Source organism: Alligator sinensis, unplaced genomic scaffold (assembly GCF_000455745.1).
Source record: "Alligator sinensis unplaced genomic scaffold, ASM45574v1 scaffold219_1, whole genome shotgun sequence".
NCBI lineage: Eukaryota > Metazoa > Chordata > Crocodylia > Alligatoridae > Alligator > Alligator sinensis.
The window spans coordinates 4,437,645-4,457,205 of record NW_005841866.1 but is presented as its reverse complement, the minus strand read 5'-3'; the positions used below and the strand labels follow the sequence as shown (position 1 = coordinate 4,457,205).

The 19,561-nt window shown below is 38.7% G+C and overlaps 1 protein-coding gene across 2 annotated transcripts in view; it reads left to right on the top strand.

Annotated features, from left to right (window-relative positions):
* Nucleotides 1-19,561, top strand: part of WDPCP (WD repeat containing planar cell polarity effector) — a 287,418-nt gene that overhangs the window by 241,481 nt on the left and 26,376 nt on the right. For both annotated transcript variants that reach the window (XM_014525820.2, XM_025192301.1), the window contains exon 16: nt 18,028-18,166. In XM_014525820.2, the coding sequence (XP_014381306.1) occupies nt 18,028-18,166 (139 nt within the window). The remainder of the gene's footprint in view (nt 1-18,027; nt 18,167-19,561) is intronic.

The following is a 19,561-nucleotide window of genomic DNA, read 5'->3' as shown; positions in this document are numbered from 1 at the left end:
AAAATATACTTTTAAAATCTGTGGGATTCTTTTCCCTTAAATCAGTTATTTCACAAAAAGATTGCTTTTTCACTTTTTCAAAATGGTATTTTTTCAATAGAAAAATGATCCAGTGAAAATCACTTCCATATTTTATGGAATGGGAAAATTCTTATATCGACTTCAGTGAGATTTTAATCAGGTTAGCATCAAGATATAGTAATTTGGGTTTCAGAAGGATCAAGAAATTTTCTCAAGAGATCTTTTTGATTCGCCGTTGCCTCTCTTCTTCAGTAAAGTGAGAGGGATTGAGCGTATCACTTGATTTACCATTTTTAATACTTATAGATTAGGTATTTTATGCATCTATACTATTATGGTAAACACTAGGCAGATTTTTGTTTAACTACTCCCAGTCCTCCGTAGGGGTAAATAATACGCTATCCACCTCAAAATACCACAGGAGTTGTCTGTATTGTACATATTTATGTAGTATCGTATTGATAAGTCTTAGCTATAACAAGATCGTTTTGGACAATTTTTTCATTAGAATTCTAAAAGTTTATCTGCTGATGTTTGCTTGTTTGTGAAAGATTTCCAAAGCCTTTTCATTCTGTCCTTTCACTTTGTATGCTCAGAGAAACTGTTGGTGCTAATCCTACCCACGTCTTCATATTAGATGTTATTATTGATATATGAGTATGAATACAGAGAAAAAAAGTTATGCTATTAGTAAGCAAGCACTTGTATTTACACTTAAACTTGATACAGTAATCTAATCTATATCCTAAACACAGAGAGCACATTTCTGTAAAATAGTATGCATTGAAAAAATGGAATATATTCTTCTATTTATACTCTATTTCCTTTAATCTGTTCTTCTTTGAAAATGCTGTGCTGTGGCTTGTATATCACTCCTTGTTTATTCGGATTATGCAGTTCTCAGTTTCTTTATCTCCCTTGAGAACTTACTCTACTACTGATGTACAATAATGAAAGTTCATGCTAACATTTTACTACTTATACTTTTTATAACATTATTTTATTTTCGCATGCATTCTGCTTGTTACAACATTTTAACTACGTCAGTTACATAAAACTAATAACACTAGAATGATAAACTCCTACTATTTGAAAACCATAAAATTATAGTAAGTATAAATAGAGAAGACATATTAGGTCAAAGGACCCAGTTTCAAGTTTAGGCAAGGCTATTACCTACTGCTTTGACTAACCTCATTTAAATGCTGCAGGGATAGACTTTCCACCACTTCCTTACAGTCTTAGTTCATTGACCTTGTGTTTTTTTCTTGATACAGTATGGATCCTCGGTTTTCATTTCCTTAATTGCACCACATTTCTACTCCTTTGTACCAGATTACGTGTCCATACTTAAGTCTTACCCAACTCTTGGACTATTGGAAGGCATGGAGGGTCCGGGGTTTGTTTGTTTCTTACATGATTATTTTCAGTTTGTTCATAGAGTTAAACATCAGAAATACAACAAAAAAAAAGCGCATTGGCAAAGCTCCCATTCACTTCTGGGGAGCTAGGATTTCACTGCAGGATAGTCCCAACCTAGGCTTTGGGAATGGAAGTAACAGGCTCCAAGACTTTGGGAACAGGAGTTGCAGCTCTCACCACTTCTAAGCTTCAGGCTTCACTTCTACTTCCCTTCCCATACCAGACTGTCTAAGAAATTCTGGGCAATGTCTATGCATCTTCTGAAGGCAGCTTCCACCCAGTTCTTCTGCTGACAGATCTGTTTAAATAGACGGTAATAGAGCTCCTGCATTTATGGAAATCTCATCGTAGAATACAGCATAACAAGTACATTGCATTTTTATGATAAAATATGGCACTTATGCTACTGTTGTTGAAATATACCATCAGGCCAAGGTAGATCTAATCACAGAAGAAAGGAAGGTAGTATGGATTAGTAGCTCACAAACTGGAAAGATCACTCCATCTGTTCTGTTCTAATATTTTCTGATTATGTATTTTCTATTTGGATTACAACATATTAAAATCTAAAACCTGGGAAAGAACTTAAAACAAAGATAAAAAGTGAGGTTTTTTTAGAATGCCACATTTAAATGTTTTTTAAAATGTATATAAATGTCAACTCTCCCAAATCTCATGTTTCACAATAAATTACTCTCTTACAGGGGGGGAAATGTCAAATGGAGCACACAAACATCAAATGCTGATATGGGTGTATAGTCTTTTAAAGGCCTGTGGGCACTTGGCCTATAGAATGTGTTGCTAGCTATTGGCATGTCTGTGCAACAAAGCACTTGAGAAAATGACTGACAGGCCATAAGTGTATATCAGACACAACCTGTGCTTATATCTGCTTCAGTGACTTTATTAGCCACACCCTTCTTGTAAATTGTAAACTGTCAGTTATGGTTCTATAGTGATGTTTAAAACAAGGCAAGTTCTAATACCTCAACTTCTTTTATGTCTTACTGCCTTAAGGTACATTTAGAAAATGCATCTATGTTTTGGTCTTATAAGGTAGGACTTATCAGGAGCCATTGAACAGAGAGTCGAATAAATGTGAAAAATAATGACTGCAAACTGGAGTTATACCAGTATCTTAATGACTGTGTGTGTAGACAGAAAGTGTATGCAAACGGGTACTATGCAATGAATAATTTATATATGACATATATTTATATGTAGATTTGAACCATATGTATCATTACATTTTACAGTGTAATTTACTTATGTACTATATCAGTGTTACTAATTTGTATGCCTACATAAGAAAAAATTACATATGGGTTTCCAAATAATGGAAGCCCAACATAAATATAGAAACATAAAAGATTAATACCTACCTCACTTTCATATTTTCTAAAATTAAATATCTTATTTCATATTTGAAAAGAATTTAAAGACAGGTTAGGCCAAACAGTTTTGGCATGCCAAGACTCAAGTCCCGTTGAACTCGCTAGGTGTTGGGCTTGCTTATGCCAAAGCTAAATTTAGTCTTTTCCTCTCATAAGGGGATTGCTGTGTGATCTAAGCTAAGGATGGAGTAGCTTGATTGAGACCATTAATACTTTGCTGCATCACAACAAATACTCTACTTATATTCGGTATTTCCTTTTTAACTTTGTTTTGAGTGAGGGTGGGGAAGGCTGGTCCTAACTATTTTTTCTCATTAAAAAAAAAAGCTTCTTTTAATTAGTCTCTGCTTTATACACACACAAATTTCAATACCTATGAATTTTTCACTTGATCAGGAAGTTGATTGAATTTGCTGCAAGGTTAAGTGTTAAAGGTTTCAGTCCTATGACCATGAATTATCAAATTAAATTCAGTACATTGCTTAAATTTCTAGCTGCAGTGCATTTAGTGTAATTGCTTTAGTAACTTGGGTGCTTACTAACTACTACTATTCTGAATTTTAGTCTCTGAAGGACAGATCTCTGAAATAAGCCTTGAGGGGCACAGGTGGGCTGTTCTTTGGGTTTCATCTGTGGGGTCTCTGGGTATCTCTTCCAGTCTGACCACATCCTGAGTCCATGTCTGATGAGGCCTCCTCTGCTGACAAGTGAGAGAATTCAAACACCTGTAGTTTTAGATGTGTAAGCCCAAATCAGTTTTGAAACAACAAGAAAGGCTGAGAAAATGGTTCAGATTTCAGTCAGTTGTCAGCTAAATGTGTGCACTGGTCCATTAACTATCTGGCCAGGCATATCTTGACTGCTTAGCCTTTCCTTTTGTCTTTAGAAGGCAGCTGTATAATAGGAGGGCTTTAGTAAAAAATATTTTTATTGGGTAGATGGTGACAGTTATGAATAAACTTAACATTTCAGATATAATCCTAAATTAGTTTAAAAGTGCTTTCTTATTTTTGTGAGACAAACTACTTGCACTCATTTCCAGTTTGCGTACAATTTTAACTGTGTAAACCTTAAGGCTAAGAAACATTCTTTACTCATATGTGCTTCATCGCGTGGAGTCTTTTATTTGTGTCTATTGTAATAAAAAAATAAAAGTATTGAAAAAATACAAGTAGTGAAGGGAGCATTCCCACTGTTACTTGTTTCTACCACATTTGAGCACTGAAGAATTGAGGCTACCAAGCCTTTTGCAGGGTAAAGTCCTGAGTATCTGGCTTTTTCCTGTTTGTTAGAGCTTTTAAAAGATTTTCAGGTACCACACAGTCTTTATGTTGTTAGCTGGTTGGTGCCTTTTCATATATGCTGTTGCAATGACCTATGACAGCCTAGATTAGTTGTTACTAGGAGTAATTATTATAATTTGCATTTATAAAACACCTTTCATCTAAGGATGCTTCACGTATATTATTTAAGCTTCACAACATCCTGAGAGGTAGGTGTCATGCTTGTTGTTGTTATACCCCTTTTAACATAACGATTCTCCAAGGAAACAAGGTCAGTCTCTAACTTGATTGGTATCTGTTCTTATCACACTTAAATAGGATTCAGCCACAAGTGACATTGCAGGAATTTAGGGGTGACAGTGTAAGTGAATTTTCACTTTCTATCCAGCCCCTAACACAGCTTCTCCCTGAGTGCACAGCATGAGCTATCATGTCTATTTCAGAAACACCTTTTAGGTTAGTTTTCCAACTTTTTGTTAGGCTTTTCCATCCTCAGATATGTTAAACAGCTGAGAAACCAGAAATCCTTGGTTAAAAAAAAAAGATAGACATGCCTCTTCTTTTAGTACAAGGCAGCCTAAACCAGCCTAGCAAAGTATCGTTTTGCCAAGCCTCCAAATCATTGTTCACAACAGCTTCCGACAAGCAGAACATTCTCCACCCCAGACTCCTAGCTGTAGCTTCTCCTGACAAAGAACAAGTCTCTTTCTTTTTTGTTAGAAGATGCAGCTTTTGTTCCTCCTCACCCATTCTTTCCAGAACTTTCTACCTTTCTACTAGCTAGACAATATCTCCTTATCTTAATCAAAGACAAGAAAATGGCTATATTAAAGATGAAGTCAGCTTCTACTGATAATCTCCATTTACAAAAAAAAGATCACCTTGAGAAGAAAGTATACAAGGTACCTGAACATTAATGACTACTCTTCATCCATCCCCAGTCAGCCCAAGCAAGATAGAGATGGCAGGTCCTTGACACTTCAGAAGACAACAGTGCCAGAAAGGACATACAGAGACGGTTGGCCAGTCAAGAAGCTTTTCTTTTTAAAATATCTGTAACTTGTTGACGCTGTTTCTGGCTCCCCAGCTAAAGAACATCATGTTAGCTTGGAGGAGGATAATACCATATTCTGCCATTTCCTTCTATCCAGTAGCCCAAAAATTAAGTAACAGTTCCACAGTATTATCTAATATATCTTTCAATGTACATGCCAACGTCCCCAAGGGCTGGTCACTGTGGGGTAACAGATCAGGATAGCCATATTGAAACAGAATAGCCTTTGTGGACACACAGTTCCAAAAAAATGGTGCTTTAATATGAAATAATTAGTGAGCTTCCAAAATGAAGTAATTTGTCTGGAAGAAAAACAGGCCAAAATAAGCAATTTTATTCCAAAGTAGATTGTTTAACACAGGGAGTATTCTAGTCAATTTCCTGATGTAAAGAAGCCTGAGTTGGACAAGTTCTTTGCTTTAAAAGCAGCAACATAGATGGTTGGTGTGTCTACACAAGATGCTATGTCGCTGTAGCTCATCGCTACAGCAGCATAGAGTTGCCAGGCACAAACCATGACACCGATGCTACCACACACTAGCAACAGACTACTGCACAGTAGCTCATTGCTACTGCACAGCAGGGTTGGAAATGGCAGTTTCTACACATGTGGCCGACTGCACAGTACCACCCATAGAGTCTTAAAACAGAGTCACCGGTAGCCTATTTTGTAGGGAGTCTTCTCTTTCCAAAGAGAATGCATGTGTCCTAGAGATCCACCAGAAGAGACAAATGACAGTCTTCTTGAAAGGTCCTGAAAACTTTTCTACATTTGGCTGGCACTATTCCCAAGTATTCTGCTGGTGCTGTTGGATTAAATTTCAGAGAATTTGTCATCTCCGGCCAGCTTCTCCCTACGAAGCCAAAAATAAATCCCACATTACCATCTTAGATTTGCAAAATATGCATCAAATCTCTATAAGCTAAGTTTTCCACCGTGCTTGGAACAACCACAAGGCCCTCTAGCTTCTTCTTCAATAGAGGCTGCATTGTTCACCAAATACAAATTAATGGCTCTCCCCAGTAAAGTATTGGCCTGGAATACCTAAAGCATACCCTGAACTCCTTGTTACCAACTCCTGGGAAGCGCAAATACTTTATTCAAAAGAATTATTCCTAAATACAAACCTAAGTTTTTCAATGTCTCTTCTATAAATCAAAGAAAAGAGCCCAGGAGCCAGAGGATCACCTCCAGATGCTGAGGTCTGGAAGCACATAATATATGTTATGTCATTTTATCCTCTGGACCCTTTTGCATTAGAGGCTGCCTCCTTCACTTTCAGCCACAGCAAAGTCCAGTCATCTCTAATTACTAGGTTTAGGTCCATGGTTGCTGGAGGGTTTCATGGACTTTCTTCAGCTTTTCCTCTTACCCAGACTTGTTCATCTCTGTCCTGCTGCTGCTAAGGAAAAAGAGCACAGAAGTAAATGCAATACAACACCTCCATGGCCTGGGGGGCTTTCCTAAGAGTTTTTTTGTCACCTTAGGTAACTGACATACATTCAGATCATTAATTTGAAAGGTGCTACTTTATTAATTTGGTTTTAAAGAGGTGGTCTGCTAGGGGACTGTGCTGTTCTCAGTGGATGGTGAACAGTTGGTCCCAGAGATTGAAAATGAACTTTGCCTGTTCAGATATCAAAGTCTAATGCCCCAGGGAATCTCCTCATATCTAAGAGATGTGCATTATGTGTGCTTGCATGTCTTTATTGCCTCTCAGCACCATCACAACGTGGAGTTTTGCTTATGGAACCTGTATCTCCAGTATTGCAATCTCCCTGTTGGTGTCTCCATCACACAGAGTTTAAATACAGTTCAGCTCTGTGTTAATGGCTCAGCTCCAAAAGAAAAGAATTGCAGCAATTCATTATTTTAACAATTAGCTCAGCTGGGCTGTGGCAATACCTTCTGAGAGATGCAATTAAGTAACTCCTGAACTCTAGACTTGCTCCATAACTATGAATTAGTTGTGTGCCTGCTTGGAAATTTTGCTGAGATTTCAAAACCATGGCCACCTGGAGATGTAGTTCTGCAGCAGTGGAGCGGGGGTTCCACTTATCAAAGAGCCGCTAGAGCAGAGCCGGCACTCTGAGAATGCCAAACCCTTCCCCTCTCCACCAAAAGTGCCCCAACTCAAGAAGGTTTGTCTCCTGGCCCAATTTGTTTCCCTTTTTATCCCCAGGACTGTTTCTCTGGGGGTGAGGCTCACCCATGTCAGAATTTGTATTGACTGGTAAGTATCCAAATACACAGAGTCGCCTTCTTGCAGCATCTCCAAGTGTCCATTTGTTTCAAGGTTTTAATCAACGCAGCCCTATAGCCTAGTAGATAGAGCAGTGGACTGAGAATAGGAGCTTCCATGGGTGTATTTTATCATTAGGCCTAGCTATATGTTCTTGGTGTCCATTCCATGGTCCAGCTGATCTCTTTCCAAGAATGTCCCTTTTAGAATAAATCCTTCCTACTCCTTGTTCTTGTATGGATCCTAAAGCTTCTGTACATCCTCTCTTTCAAGATGATCAAGCATTCTGAGTATTTCTGTACACCACAAGACAGAGCTGCACAGAGGCATCTGAGCCTCCAGTACCCAAGTCAGCTTGGTTATCTTCACAAAATGCAGACACACACTCGGTGTCCCAGTAGTGCCTTTTTTCTAGTAACTGTTTTATCAGCTTGATGAGTCTCCAAGCTGGCAGTACTTGCTTGCAAGCCTCCATTCATGAAGGCACAATCTGTTGCTTTACTTGCCTACAAATGACCTATCAGATCTAGGAAACCGTTTTTTTTCCTAAGCCCATCTCCCTCCAATCTGGTAAACCACAACTTCTAACTCCAGAGGACTGAAGGGCTATGATATTTTCTACAAATCAGAGTGTAGAAGTTCTCGGCTCATGAGTTTCTACATTTCCTGCAAATGGTCAAAGAGTGTGTTATTCAAATGGTTCAGAATGCATCTTTGTGGCATGTAGGATGAGTACTGTCTGATTTATTTCCTATGGATCAGGGTGCTAGAAGCAGATGATGCTTCCCTGGAACAGCAATAAATAAAACTCTCAGGCTCATATTTGCACTGTAACAGTAGTAAATGTGTCCTTACACCTCTAATGATCTAGCCTTGGGCCAAACTGTCCTATTTTCCATGCATAGAAATAGCCTTTTCCTGATATTCTTATTGCAAAGCTGTTTCTGCTCCATTCAGTTCAGTAACATTCTTGTCCAAAGAAATACCATTTCTGAGTAATAAAGAAAATTTCAGTTATAAGAAGAATCCTCACTCTGCATCTCCCTGTTCTAATTACTAAACAATAGGCATGGCTACATGTTGCCATACGGTGACATTGCTATAGAGTGCAGTATTGGTGGTTACTGCGCTGTGCGCGCAGCACATGGATAGATTTCACCACTACGTCACCATAGCAGCACACTATACCCAGGGAGCATGCCACTAAGGTGATGTAGATGGCAGTCATGACACATGTCATTGCTACGTTGCTGTAGTGCACCGTACAGCAACATAGCACATTGCTGTGTCACTGTAGGGTGACGTGTAGACTTTCCTAATAACAATATGATATTACTTTTATTATACCATGGAAGTACAGCTTATAGTATGCAGAGATGCGAGGTGGAAAACTTGCCACAGAAAAATATTCAAAACTCAAACATTTTCTGGAAAATTTTCCACTGCTTTATTTTTCCTTGGGAAATTTTCCATTTCTAAAAATTCACTGTTTCACAAAATTCATTAGTAACAATGAATGAATGCTAATCCAATATTAGGCAAGCTTGGCAGTTTCAAAGTTGTAATTAATGTTTTTTTGGGTGATTATCCCTAGGAAGTCTGCGAGAAAGTACATCTATGTTTTATTGATTTGCAAACAGGAGGATAAATACACTCACATAATAATCCAAACCAAAAATCAAGTTATGAATTCACCTAATTGGCTGTGCAGGTCAAATCGAAACCAAAGCTAAAATTCTTACTTCATCTTAGACTTTCGTGCTTTTGGTTTGAAGTAGTCACATGAATGCCTAATCAGAAAAATACTAGTGTGTGGCATCATTATAGTGAAGTCCAAGCCACTGAAGGAAGAAAGAAAGAAAATTGGTAGATGTCAATATCGCGGGCAGGAGTATGCTAACAATGCAACAAGAATGAAGAAACATTTAATAACATGTAGAAACTATCCTGAAAGAGTACAAGCCATATAATGAAGTGGTGGAACAACACCATCTAAGAAATGTCTACTTCAGGAATCCTATGTAAGTAAACAAATTAATATGTTAATACACAGTATAGACTAGCATCTATATTGTTTTAAAACATTATAATTTTAAAAGTTGTTGATGCAACTCCAGACTATTATTTACTTATTTAAAATATTTGTATCCTGATTTTCTGCTTACACTAAGCTCCCAAAGTGTCTTAAGCTTAACAATATTTTTTTTTAAATACACGGTAGATAAATAGTTGACTATTTCAACCAGCAGAGCAAGCTTAGTCCTCTGGCGAATGGCAGAGTCCAGACTATACTTCCCTTTGGCTCTGCAGTCCCAGGACAACTGAGTAGCAAGCTGAGCAGCAGAGTAGTCTTTCTGACAGGGAGAGGGGAAGCAAGCTCCCTGCTGCTGCTTCTCCTTCTGATGGATGAGGCCAGTCTAGAACAGGCTAAAATAAAAAAATGTTCCCCTTTTTGTTTCAGGAACTTAGTAGCTCAAATGAAATAGAAGATTTTCAAAAAATGTAAAATGAAAATGTTGAGCTGCCAGGTGTGGGGGAAGAAGCAGCAGGATCCTCGCTTTCAGGATCACTGTCACCACATATGCAGTCCACCGTGAATAGCTGTTCAAGACAGTCAAGCTTTTTATGAAGCTTTGTGGACAAAATGTCAACAAAAAAAAAAATCAAGAAAAAGCACATGAGACATTAGCTGGAGCTATATTTGCAAGTGGTACACCTCTTTCCATAACTGAAAATCAATACTGGAAGGAACACTACAAACTAATTCGCCCATCATATGAGTTACCATCATGTTATCGCTTATCACATTCTCTCTTAGATAGAGCGTATGACAGAGTTCAAACAATGGTTATTCAAAGGATTGGTCAAGCAGAATCACTGACTCGTATATCAGTCCATCTATCTGACATTAAAGGAAATACTCTATTGAACATTATGTTAGCAACACCTGCACCTGAACCAATACTCCTGAAAGCAATTGCTACCAAATCTTGTCATACAGGTGAATACATAGCCAAATTACTGAGTGAAGAGGTGGAAAGTGCAGGTCCTTCTATGGTACAAGCCCTTGTAACGGATAATGCAAGTAATGTGAAAGATGCACGGCAAATATTAAAGACAAAGTATCCTCATTTAATAGTATTTGGCTGTCTTGCTCATGGGTTGAATCTTCTGGCCAAGGACATAGTAAGTGTGAAAACAATGAAGACAATATTGGCAAACTGCAAAGCGATTGTGAAGGTATTCAACAATCATGTTACTAATCAGACTTTTAAGAAATTACAGAAAGAGAAGCAGGGGAAGGAAAGTGCACTTTTGTTGCCAAGAGAAACTAGATTGGGCCCGGCTACGAAGTGTTTACATAGTTTCCTGCGCACGAAGAACTGTTTGCAGTGTGCTTCAATAGATGACACAGTATCCCAGAGTATTCCCATCAACATTCAGAAGCAGATTCTTGACAACGATGTGTTCTGGGTTTGAGTTCAAGGAGCATTCAATTTGCTACTACCAGTTTTAGTGGCTATCAAGAAACTTGAAGGAGATATGCCAAGCCTTTCAAATATTCTAGAGATATTCAGACAACTGAATGAAAATCTAATTGAGCTTTTGCCTCCTTCACCTCTATCCAAAAAAGTAGTAGTAGTAAAACAAATGTTTACTAAGAGATCTGAGTTTTGCTTTCTTCCAAGTCATCTGGCAGCAAACCTTTTGGATCCTCAACACAGAGGAAAACATTTATCAGAAAATGAAACTTGCTCTCAATTACAATTATGGAAGTAGGTAAGAATGTCCCCAACAATTGACGAAATAGCCATGATGACAGACATTGCCTAGTACCGCGCAGAAGAAAAACTTTGGAGCAAAGACATTATTTGGCAAGCAGCAGAGAATAGGTCCCCTCTCACATGGTGGACGGGGTACTGCAACATTCGACTGTTGTCCAGGATTGCTCTAAGGAGCCGAAGCATTCCACCAACAGCAGCTTCTTGTGAACGGAACTGAAAGGCTTTCAGCTCAATCAAGACAAAAAGGAGGAATAGACTAACAAATGAATGCACTACTAAGCTTGTTTCTATTTCTCCAAATCTCTTGCTTCTGGAGAATCAGTCAGAAGCACAATTAGTGAAGAAGATGCAGTGTGATAATAAGTTGTCCTTGCCCACAGATTCATTGGTAAAACCATCCTTTAACGAAAGAGAATGTGGTTCAAGTAGTTCTGAATCAGATTTGCCTCAATCTGATTCTGAAATGGAATTAATAAGTAGTGCAAGTGATTTGACAGATAGTGACAGTGGAACTGGAGGTGCTGCAGTGACCTCAGTGGAAGAGAGTTAAACTCTGTTGAAGTCGATCAGTGAACAACCACAGCATATCATGCGCAGTTCTTTGGGTGTGCTAAAATTAGTGTGTCACCACTTTTCAGTGCCTTCATTTTTGTTCTTAAATTTAAACAAACAGTGTAACGGAAGTACACGCTATTGTGCGTTGTCTTTACATTTTTACAAGTATTCCAATAAAAATAATTTCTTTCCACATAAAGCTTTGAATTTGTTTGAACATAACATTTAAACCATATTAAGTGTATTAATTTTTTTCCTAATCAAATATTTCAGTTAAAATACTTGTGGCTATTGGGACATAAAATTAACATGGGGGTACTTTTTTAGTTTTGTTTACTAAATATAAGTCAAATAAACATGCTAAATCAGATCATGCTCTACTTAGGGCATTAGAAAAATGTTCTGTAAAATTTTCCAATTTAAGATTTTCCAAAAAACCAACATCTCTGAGAGTATACTTTTACAGCCAGTGTTGACACATACTATTAGGAGTTCACATACTGCAGATCTATTGGATGTAAAGCTGGAAGTCCAGGTTTCCTGCTGGAAGTCCAGGTTTCCTACTGGCAGATTGTAATTGAAGTCAAAAGTCCTGGTAGAGAAAGTATTTACAGTAGCAAAATTTCGGTTACACAGTTTGCTTCTGCTCAAGTTCATCACAGCTTGATCTTGCAAGTTTGGCTCACATTAGAAGACACCTCTCTTCTCCCAAGATATTGGTATACCCCGAGCAGTCCCATGGGAAAAAGTCTTCTGATTAGCAAGGTTCTAGGGAGCAGCTGAAAGTACACACATGCTATTTTCACTATGTATTGTATGTTTAAATTATTTTGAAGATGCAGTGGTGTTTAGTACCCATCAGATATGGATAACAAAAATAATGGGATGAAATTCCATCTGGCATTGCTTTTTTGTAGACAACTGACATTTTGAAATCTTTTTCTTTGTAAATTAGAATTTAAAAAATTGTGAAATTTCTCATGAAATAGAATTTCCAAATAAAGTTTGCATCCACAAGTTCTTTTTTCATTTTGGAATTGTATTTTATGGTTTTCATTTCATCATCATTACATTATTTTATGGTACATTAGTAATAAGGAATATTATACACTGCTGACAAATCATAACATGGAATATTTAATATAATAACATCATTATTTTAAAAATATTCAACACAGCTGCTACTTACTACTTATTGAAACATCTTATTGTCCAATGCATCAAACTTTTTCATTACAATACAAGCAAAAAGTCAATCAGTGTCTATCAGAACAAAGTAGTAACTGCACGCATTGATTTTAAAAATCAAATAAAATGATAAAATACTAGAATATTTTTACTATTGTACTGTCAAATAAGGGCAAGTCATTGGGTCTAGATGGGTCATGAAGTAGTTTAAAAATATTAGTAAAATTACAAACCATCAAATGAAAATTGAAACAAAACCCACCATTTTAAAAAAAGTTTACTTCGAAATATTTTCCCTGTGTAAATTTATTTAAAAACGAATCTATAAATATAATTCATCAACTCAAAATTGATTTGATATAAAACTGACTAACTGTAATTGAAGTTAATGACAAAACTTTGATTGACATCTTTGGATTCAGATTGTCACCCATGATAATATGAATACCCTTAACATGGAGGGAAAAAAAACTGCTGTAGAATCAAGGTGAAATAAGTGACTATTGGGTTGTCATACCAAGTCTTAAGCATACTTCTGTTGTAATTGTATGTAATCTTTTAAAGAAAATATCTAATGTGTTCATTTCAATAGTTTGGAGCATGAATAAGCACATAACACAAGGAAATGTATATTCATTCACCTGAAAATAGATATTTAGGTGAAGAGAGAAATTTTGTTTAAATGTACATAAAAAGTGGAAATGTTTTAACTCTTTGGGCTATTATTACAGTGGTGTATTTTACAACACTCCATTGGCTTAAATACTAAACTCTTGACTGCTCATGTTTTTCAGAAAGAAACAATATGATATACACTTTTAAAGAGCAGTGGCTGAAATCTGTCTGGTTCACTGGGAGTTCATTGGGATATATTTGCAATTTGTGAAGCAAAAAACTGATATTTTATCTTTAGAAGGAGTTACATTTTTTGAGCTTATTGAATTTTTCAAAGATCAGCATGAAGAGTTCTGATTAAATGCTTGCTTCAGCATTTTAAAGGCTTCTTGTGTCCCTGTTGCCTAAGGAGGTCATACATTACGATTGCTCTGTAAACATCAGATTGTACAGAATTGGCTGTGCATACCATGCAGAGCGCACAAAGAAAGTCAAATGGCTTATCTTGCACTTATCAACTAGTTTATTTTTCATGCCAAAAAACCTGTATTTTTACAAGAGCAGCTGCTACTTTGTAAATATTTTAATGGCTTCTGTTAAGTAGAGCTGTCAATTTTGCAAACAATATTAAAAGCAGATTTCATTTTACCATGTGATTGCATGTTTTGAAATGCATTTTATCCCTGAAAGTCCTGTGGAGGAGACTTGAGAATGGAAATGGTTTCTGATTTGCAGGCACAGAGCCAATAGAGAATAGGTGTAGTTAAGTAAGTATGCATCATCACTCTATGCGTGTTCATGTTTCCTCCTGATTTACCTGCCCCAAAATATTTTCAAGTTGTTCCTCTTTCTTTCATTGTAGTTATAGTGGGAAAAATCATGAGCACCTTTAGTAAGTTTTTTGAGGAGCCCTTAGGTTCAGGTTTTATTTCAGTAATGCCCCCTCCAACCTAAAAATATCAATGATACAGAAATCAGCTTCTCCACCATCCAGTAACATCATAGCTACAAGTTACTATTGAAATGGACTCTTCGGTATTTTCTAATGAATTTGGTCATCACTAAAAAGTGCCAGAATGTCACCACAGCAAAGAGAGAACATACAAAAATTTCCTTGCTGTTCTGCTGGTTTTCCCCAAGCTTGCTCTGAAAGGGCCACCCTTACAAGGAAGAGGAATTACTCATACCCAGTCCATCCTTGACTCTGTTTTATACACTAGCAGTGGTGTTACTTAATGCAACTTGAGATGCTGGCTCTGTGCTTATTACAGTACCATGGCTACTCATCGACTTCATGCTTGACAGAATTACAACTCTATGGGTGCATCTATACGTGCATTTAAGCATGGCTAAATGTAATGTGCATTAAGTGATTTTTGGCAGGTGTCTACACATGCAGGGACCTGGGACTAGTTAGTCCTAAATCCCTGCAACCCTGCCATGTGATCCTATGGCCACTGGGGGGAGCTCCAGCCTCTGGCCACGTGGCTGCCAGAGCCAGCACTTGGCAGCCATCTTGGAAACTTTGATCCCTGGCCAGCCCCTTCTCTGCTCAGGAGCCACATGCCCTGAGCAGGGGCACCACACAGCAAATCCCTCCTTGCCCACCCTGCCTCCCTGCACTAGAGCTGCTCCTGCCCCTGCCAGTAATGCCCAGAGCTCTGCTGCTCCAGCCCAGCCCCTGTCAGTGATGACCAGCCCCCCCATACTCCTGCTGGTCATGATGCTGGCCCTGCTGGCCCCAGGATAGCTATGCACCCACCAGTGGGGACCGGGGCACTGGCTGTGGGAGGCTCTGCCCAACCCCCTCCTCCTGCATTCCCTACTCCAGCCCACCTGCCCTGTTGCCCACATACCCCCTATCCCCCACCCACCCCCAGAACCACTGCCAGGACACACACATAGGTGAAACAGAAAACATTACCCTTAAGACACCCACCCCCATCCTTCCCCCCTCAAACAGAACCCCCTCCTCCCTTCACCTTCAACCAACAGAGTCCTTCCACCACCTCCCCATAATAAAAACCTGCTTACAAGGGGAAAACTATATGCAAGGGGGAAACTATGTCAAAATGTTGGATTTTCAAGCCCAGATTGGGGGGGCTGTGGGAGGGGCCTAGGGGGCAGGTGTCCAGCACCCCAACCCTTGGATGTTCCCTGAGGTTGGACTCAGGCCAACCCCCTAGTGGCAGGACACACTCGTCACTAAAGTTAGTGCTGGGTCACATCTACACATGCATTAATGTGCGTTAACTAATTGCACCTAAAGTTAATACCTAAATTTGATATGTGATTAGCCTAAGTTAATGCACATTAAAGGTGCACACATGTAGACACACACCTGTAATGCACATTAATGTAGGATAGTGCACATTAAAGCATTTCATGTAGACACACCCTATTTGACAGTACACATTTAATAAGCATCAGATGCTAATAATGCCTCAGAGCATAGGTCCTGTGTTGGACTCCCATTGTTGACCTAGATGTGAAAATAGCAGCAATCTATTCACATTCCCATGGATAAGTCATCTCCGAGGCACTCTGAGGGTTAAACTAGAAGTGATGTAGTTGTTAAAATCTGGTAGACATTATAGTCAGGCTCCCAGAGCCCTAGATGCACCCATTCAGTGATGCATAACATCTTATGACGCACAGGCTGTCTACACAATAAAAATACCTAATTTGGCAGACTGGGTTACAACACAGTTGTCTCCAGCCCAGTTAGAGTGCAATTACAATTCATAATATGAATATGACTTAGGTTGTAAACAGATCACATTCATAGACTTGTCTTTTTCATAATGATACTTTCTAGTTATAGCAGAGTTAACCCCCATCTGTAATATAAGTCTTCACTGTGTTGAAACAATTTGAAAGGTGAAATGTGATTTAATCAGGTCCAGGCCTCTGTACTCTGAGAAGCCAAAAGAAAATGCATGTCAAATAAAGAGGTGGTGAACTTTAACTTATACCTTCCTACAGCCTTCTGTCGATATCTTTCTTACATATACTCCTTTTTTCTGGTTTCTCTGAAACCCCCTTATAATATGGCTACATAAAGACATTCAGTTTCTACTGAAAGAGCGAGTGCTCTCTACATAGAAATCATGAGAGTACAGATATTCAGGATTTTTCTCCCAGAGCAAAAAATGGCCTCTGTCAGAGAAAAATAACCAGGGAACAACCAGTATTAAATTGCTTCTGAGAGAATTTCTCTTGGATGGGTGACTATCTGTACACTTTGCCTTCTGAGAGAAGCTGCACCACAGTCCTCCAGCATACCAGGGTGCTTTCATGTTTAAGTTGAGGAACCAGTGCAGAAGCTTCAAGGTATGTGGCCTCTTACTGGTTCCTTGTCTGCATGGGTGCCTGCAGACGTGCAGGGACCCTGCTCCAATGTGCTGTAATTACAGTGTGTAGGAGCAGACTTTATTAATCAAGTGTGCTGGAGCATGCTAAATTAGCACACTCCAGCAGCCTCCCCGTCTCATGTATTCAGCATCCCCACACTTCTAAATGGTGGCGGGGCCATTTAACTAAAGCTCATTGAACAAGCTTTAGTTAAAGCACCGCTGCTGCCATTTTGAAGCACAGAACGCCAAATACACAAGACGCTGCAGGGACTTTAGTTAGAGTGGCTCTCAGAGCTAATCTAATTAAAACTCCCACTGCCCCCACCCACACAGCACATGTAAAGATGTCCCATGATTCCATGTGTGTGGATTAATGAAGGTAGAGAGGCAGAAAACTCTAGTTAATGGGACAGTAAGCATATCTGCCCTCCTAAGCTACTGAGAACTTCTGGGTCTCTGACTAACATGTAAAATTAGAAGTATGGTAAAGCTTGTGGTAGCGTAATACTCTATCCACTGACCAGGAATTTACCGTAGTATTGTACAGATTAGGTAATACTGGGTACAGAGAGACAGAGAACAAGGAGAAAACAGGATTTAAAGAAAAAAAAAAAAATCAAGAAGGTCTTATGATTTTGCGAATAACCTTTTAAAGTTTTTATCTGTAACAGGATTTTTACTTAATCCATGCTCTGTTGGCCTAGGTTTGGATTACAGATTTGTTGTTGTTGTTAAGTAACACACCTCCAACATGCAATTTTTCTATATCCTTAGATGATTTGTGTATGGTTAAAAATCTCTCTCTCTCAAAAGTCAGATTAGCTCAAATTCAAGTTTTCACTATGCCAACATATCTTGCCTGTAAACTGAAATAACTTGAAACAGGTGTGAAACAAAGGTAGAAGGTGTGAAGTAATTCCAATTGCGTAGTGTGAAAGGAAATAGAAGATAATTAGTTGTTGTCTTTTGGTTGGAAGTGATTTTTTTTCTCCATGTCCCTCTCAATGCTACAGTTGGTGCAATAGAAGATATAAAATACAAAAGAAAATAAGCAGGTATTCTTGTGGACAGTTAATTCAGTCTAATCTCATAACCTGATTATTTTTAACAGAACGTTTGGGACATTTTGACAGAGCGGATACTCCAAATGAAGCTTTTGTTGACCCATCTTTAACACCTCAAGAGGAACATAACTTCCCTGCTTCTGACTCAAACTTCAACCATACAACACAGAGCAGTTCTTCTAACAGGTGAGATTTGCTGAATGAATCTTGTAGAAGCAGCAGCATTTTAACTGTCCTCACTTAATTGCAATAATTTCTTATGAAGTCAAGGGGGGGGGAAATCACCCATTTCCACAACACTGAGGAGGATGAGGAGATAGAAACAGGCAAATGTCTGAAGCATAGGTATATAATGCATGTCTTCTTACAGTCTGAGATCCTGGTGATTTTAGATTATTTTGATGGCCTTTTCCTAGGTGTTATCCCCAAAAAAGATGTTGCATTGCTTAGTGGCATAAACTTTGTTCAAGAATTTAAAGTATTCAGGATGAATGGTAAGAAAACATGGCCAACTTTTATTAAACGTAATTGCCTTGTTAGGCTCCTAAATCTAGATCACAACTATCAAAGAGCTGGAGGTTTGGAGGAGCCGAGTCTTGGCTATTTGTACTTAATTATTTCAACATCTCTGAAAATTAGACCTCTTATTTAGGTCTTCAGGCCTCAGTTTTGTGAAGACTAACATGCAAAGACTTTATGTATAGGGATGAGTCCCGCTGAAGGGATGAGACAACTTGTAGCCTTTATCCAGAAAAGCACTTCAATTTATGGTCAAGTCCTTTTGACTTACGTTTGCCATAAGCATGTGTTTAAGGCAGGGGTGTCAAACATACAGGCCGTGGGCTGGATTCAGCCCCCACAGCTGCGTCATACGGCCCATAGCCTTGATTGGGGACCAGTGGCAACCAAGCACCTGGTCAAGACCCATGGTACAGGAGCCCAAGCAGCACAGTGGCTTGTTTCCATGATGGCAGCCAAACAGGCACCCATCATGCCAGGATGCTTCCTGTGGTACTGCTGGGACTCCAGTGCTGCTGCCCTTCCCAGGTGCTTGGCAGCCAAGCTGGGGAAATCTACAGCACTGGAGCCCCAGCAGCACCACAGAAAGAAGCCTGGCACCCTATGTATGACCCAGCCCTTGGGGCTGTTCCCAAGCCATTCATTCAACTCATGGACTGGTCACTCGCTGCTCATCTAGCCCACCAAACCAGATGAGTTTGACACCCCTGGCTTAAAGCTTTACTGACCCAGGAATGTTTTCTTGAATGGGAATACAAAATAAAAATTGAGTTACAAACATACACAAATCTTTAAGGGATATGAAGTAAAATACAGATTTCACAGCCTAATATCAGGTGCCCATGTTCATATTTTAAATAAATAGCAAGAACATTGTTAGAACAGGAGATATCAAAAGTTTAAACAAGGCTAGAGATGGACGGAGGTCACAGAGGAGTGTTGTGTTTTGGGAATACTGAATATTAATAACAAAATTAAATTTTAATTATTTTTTTCCCAAAAATGCAACGTATTTTGACTGACGTGCAGAAAAGACAGAAGCACAACGACAAAGATGTCCAG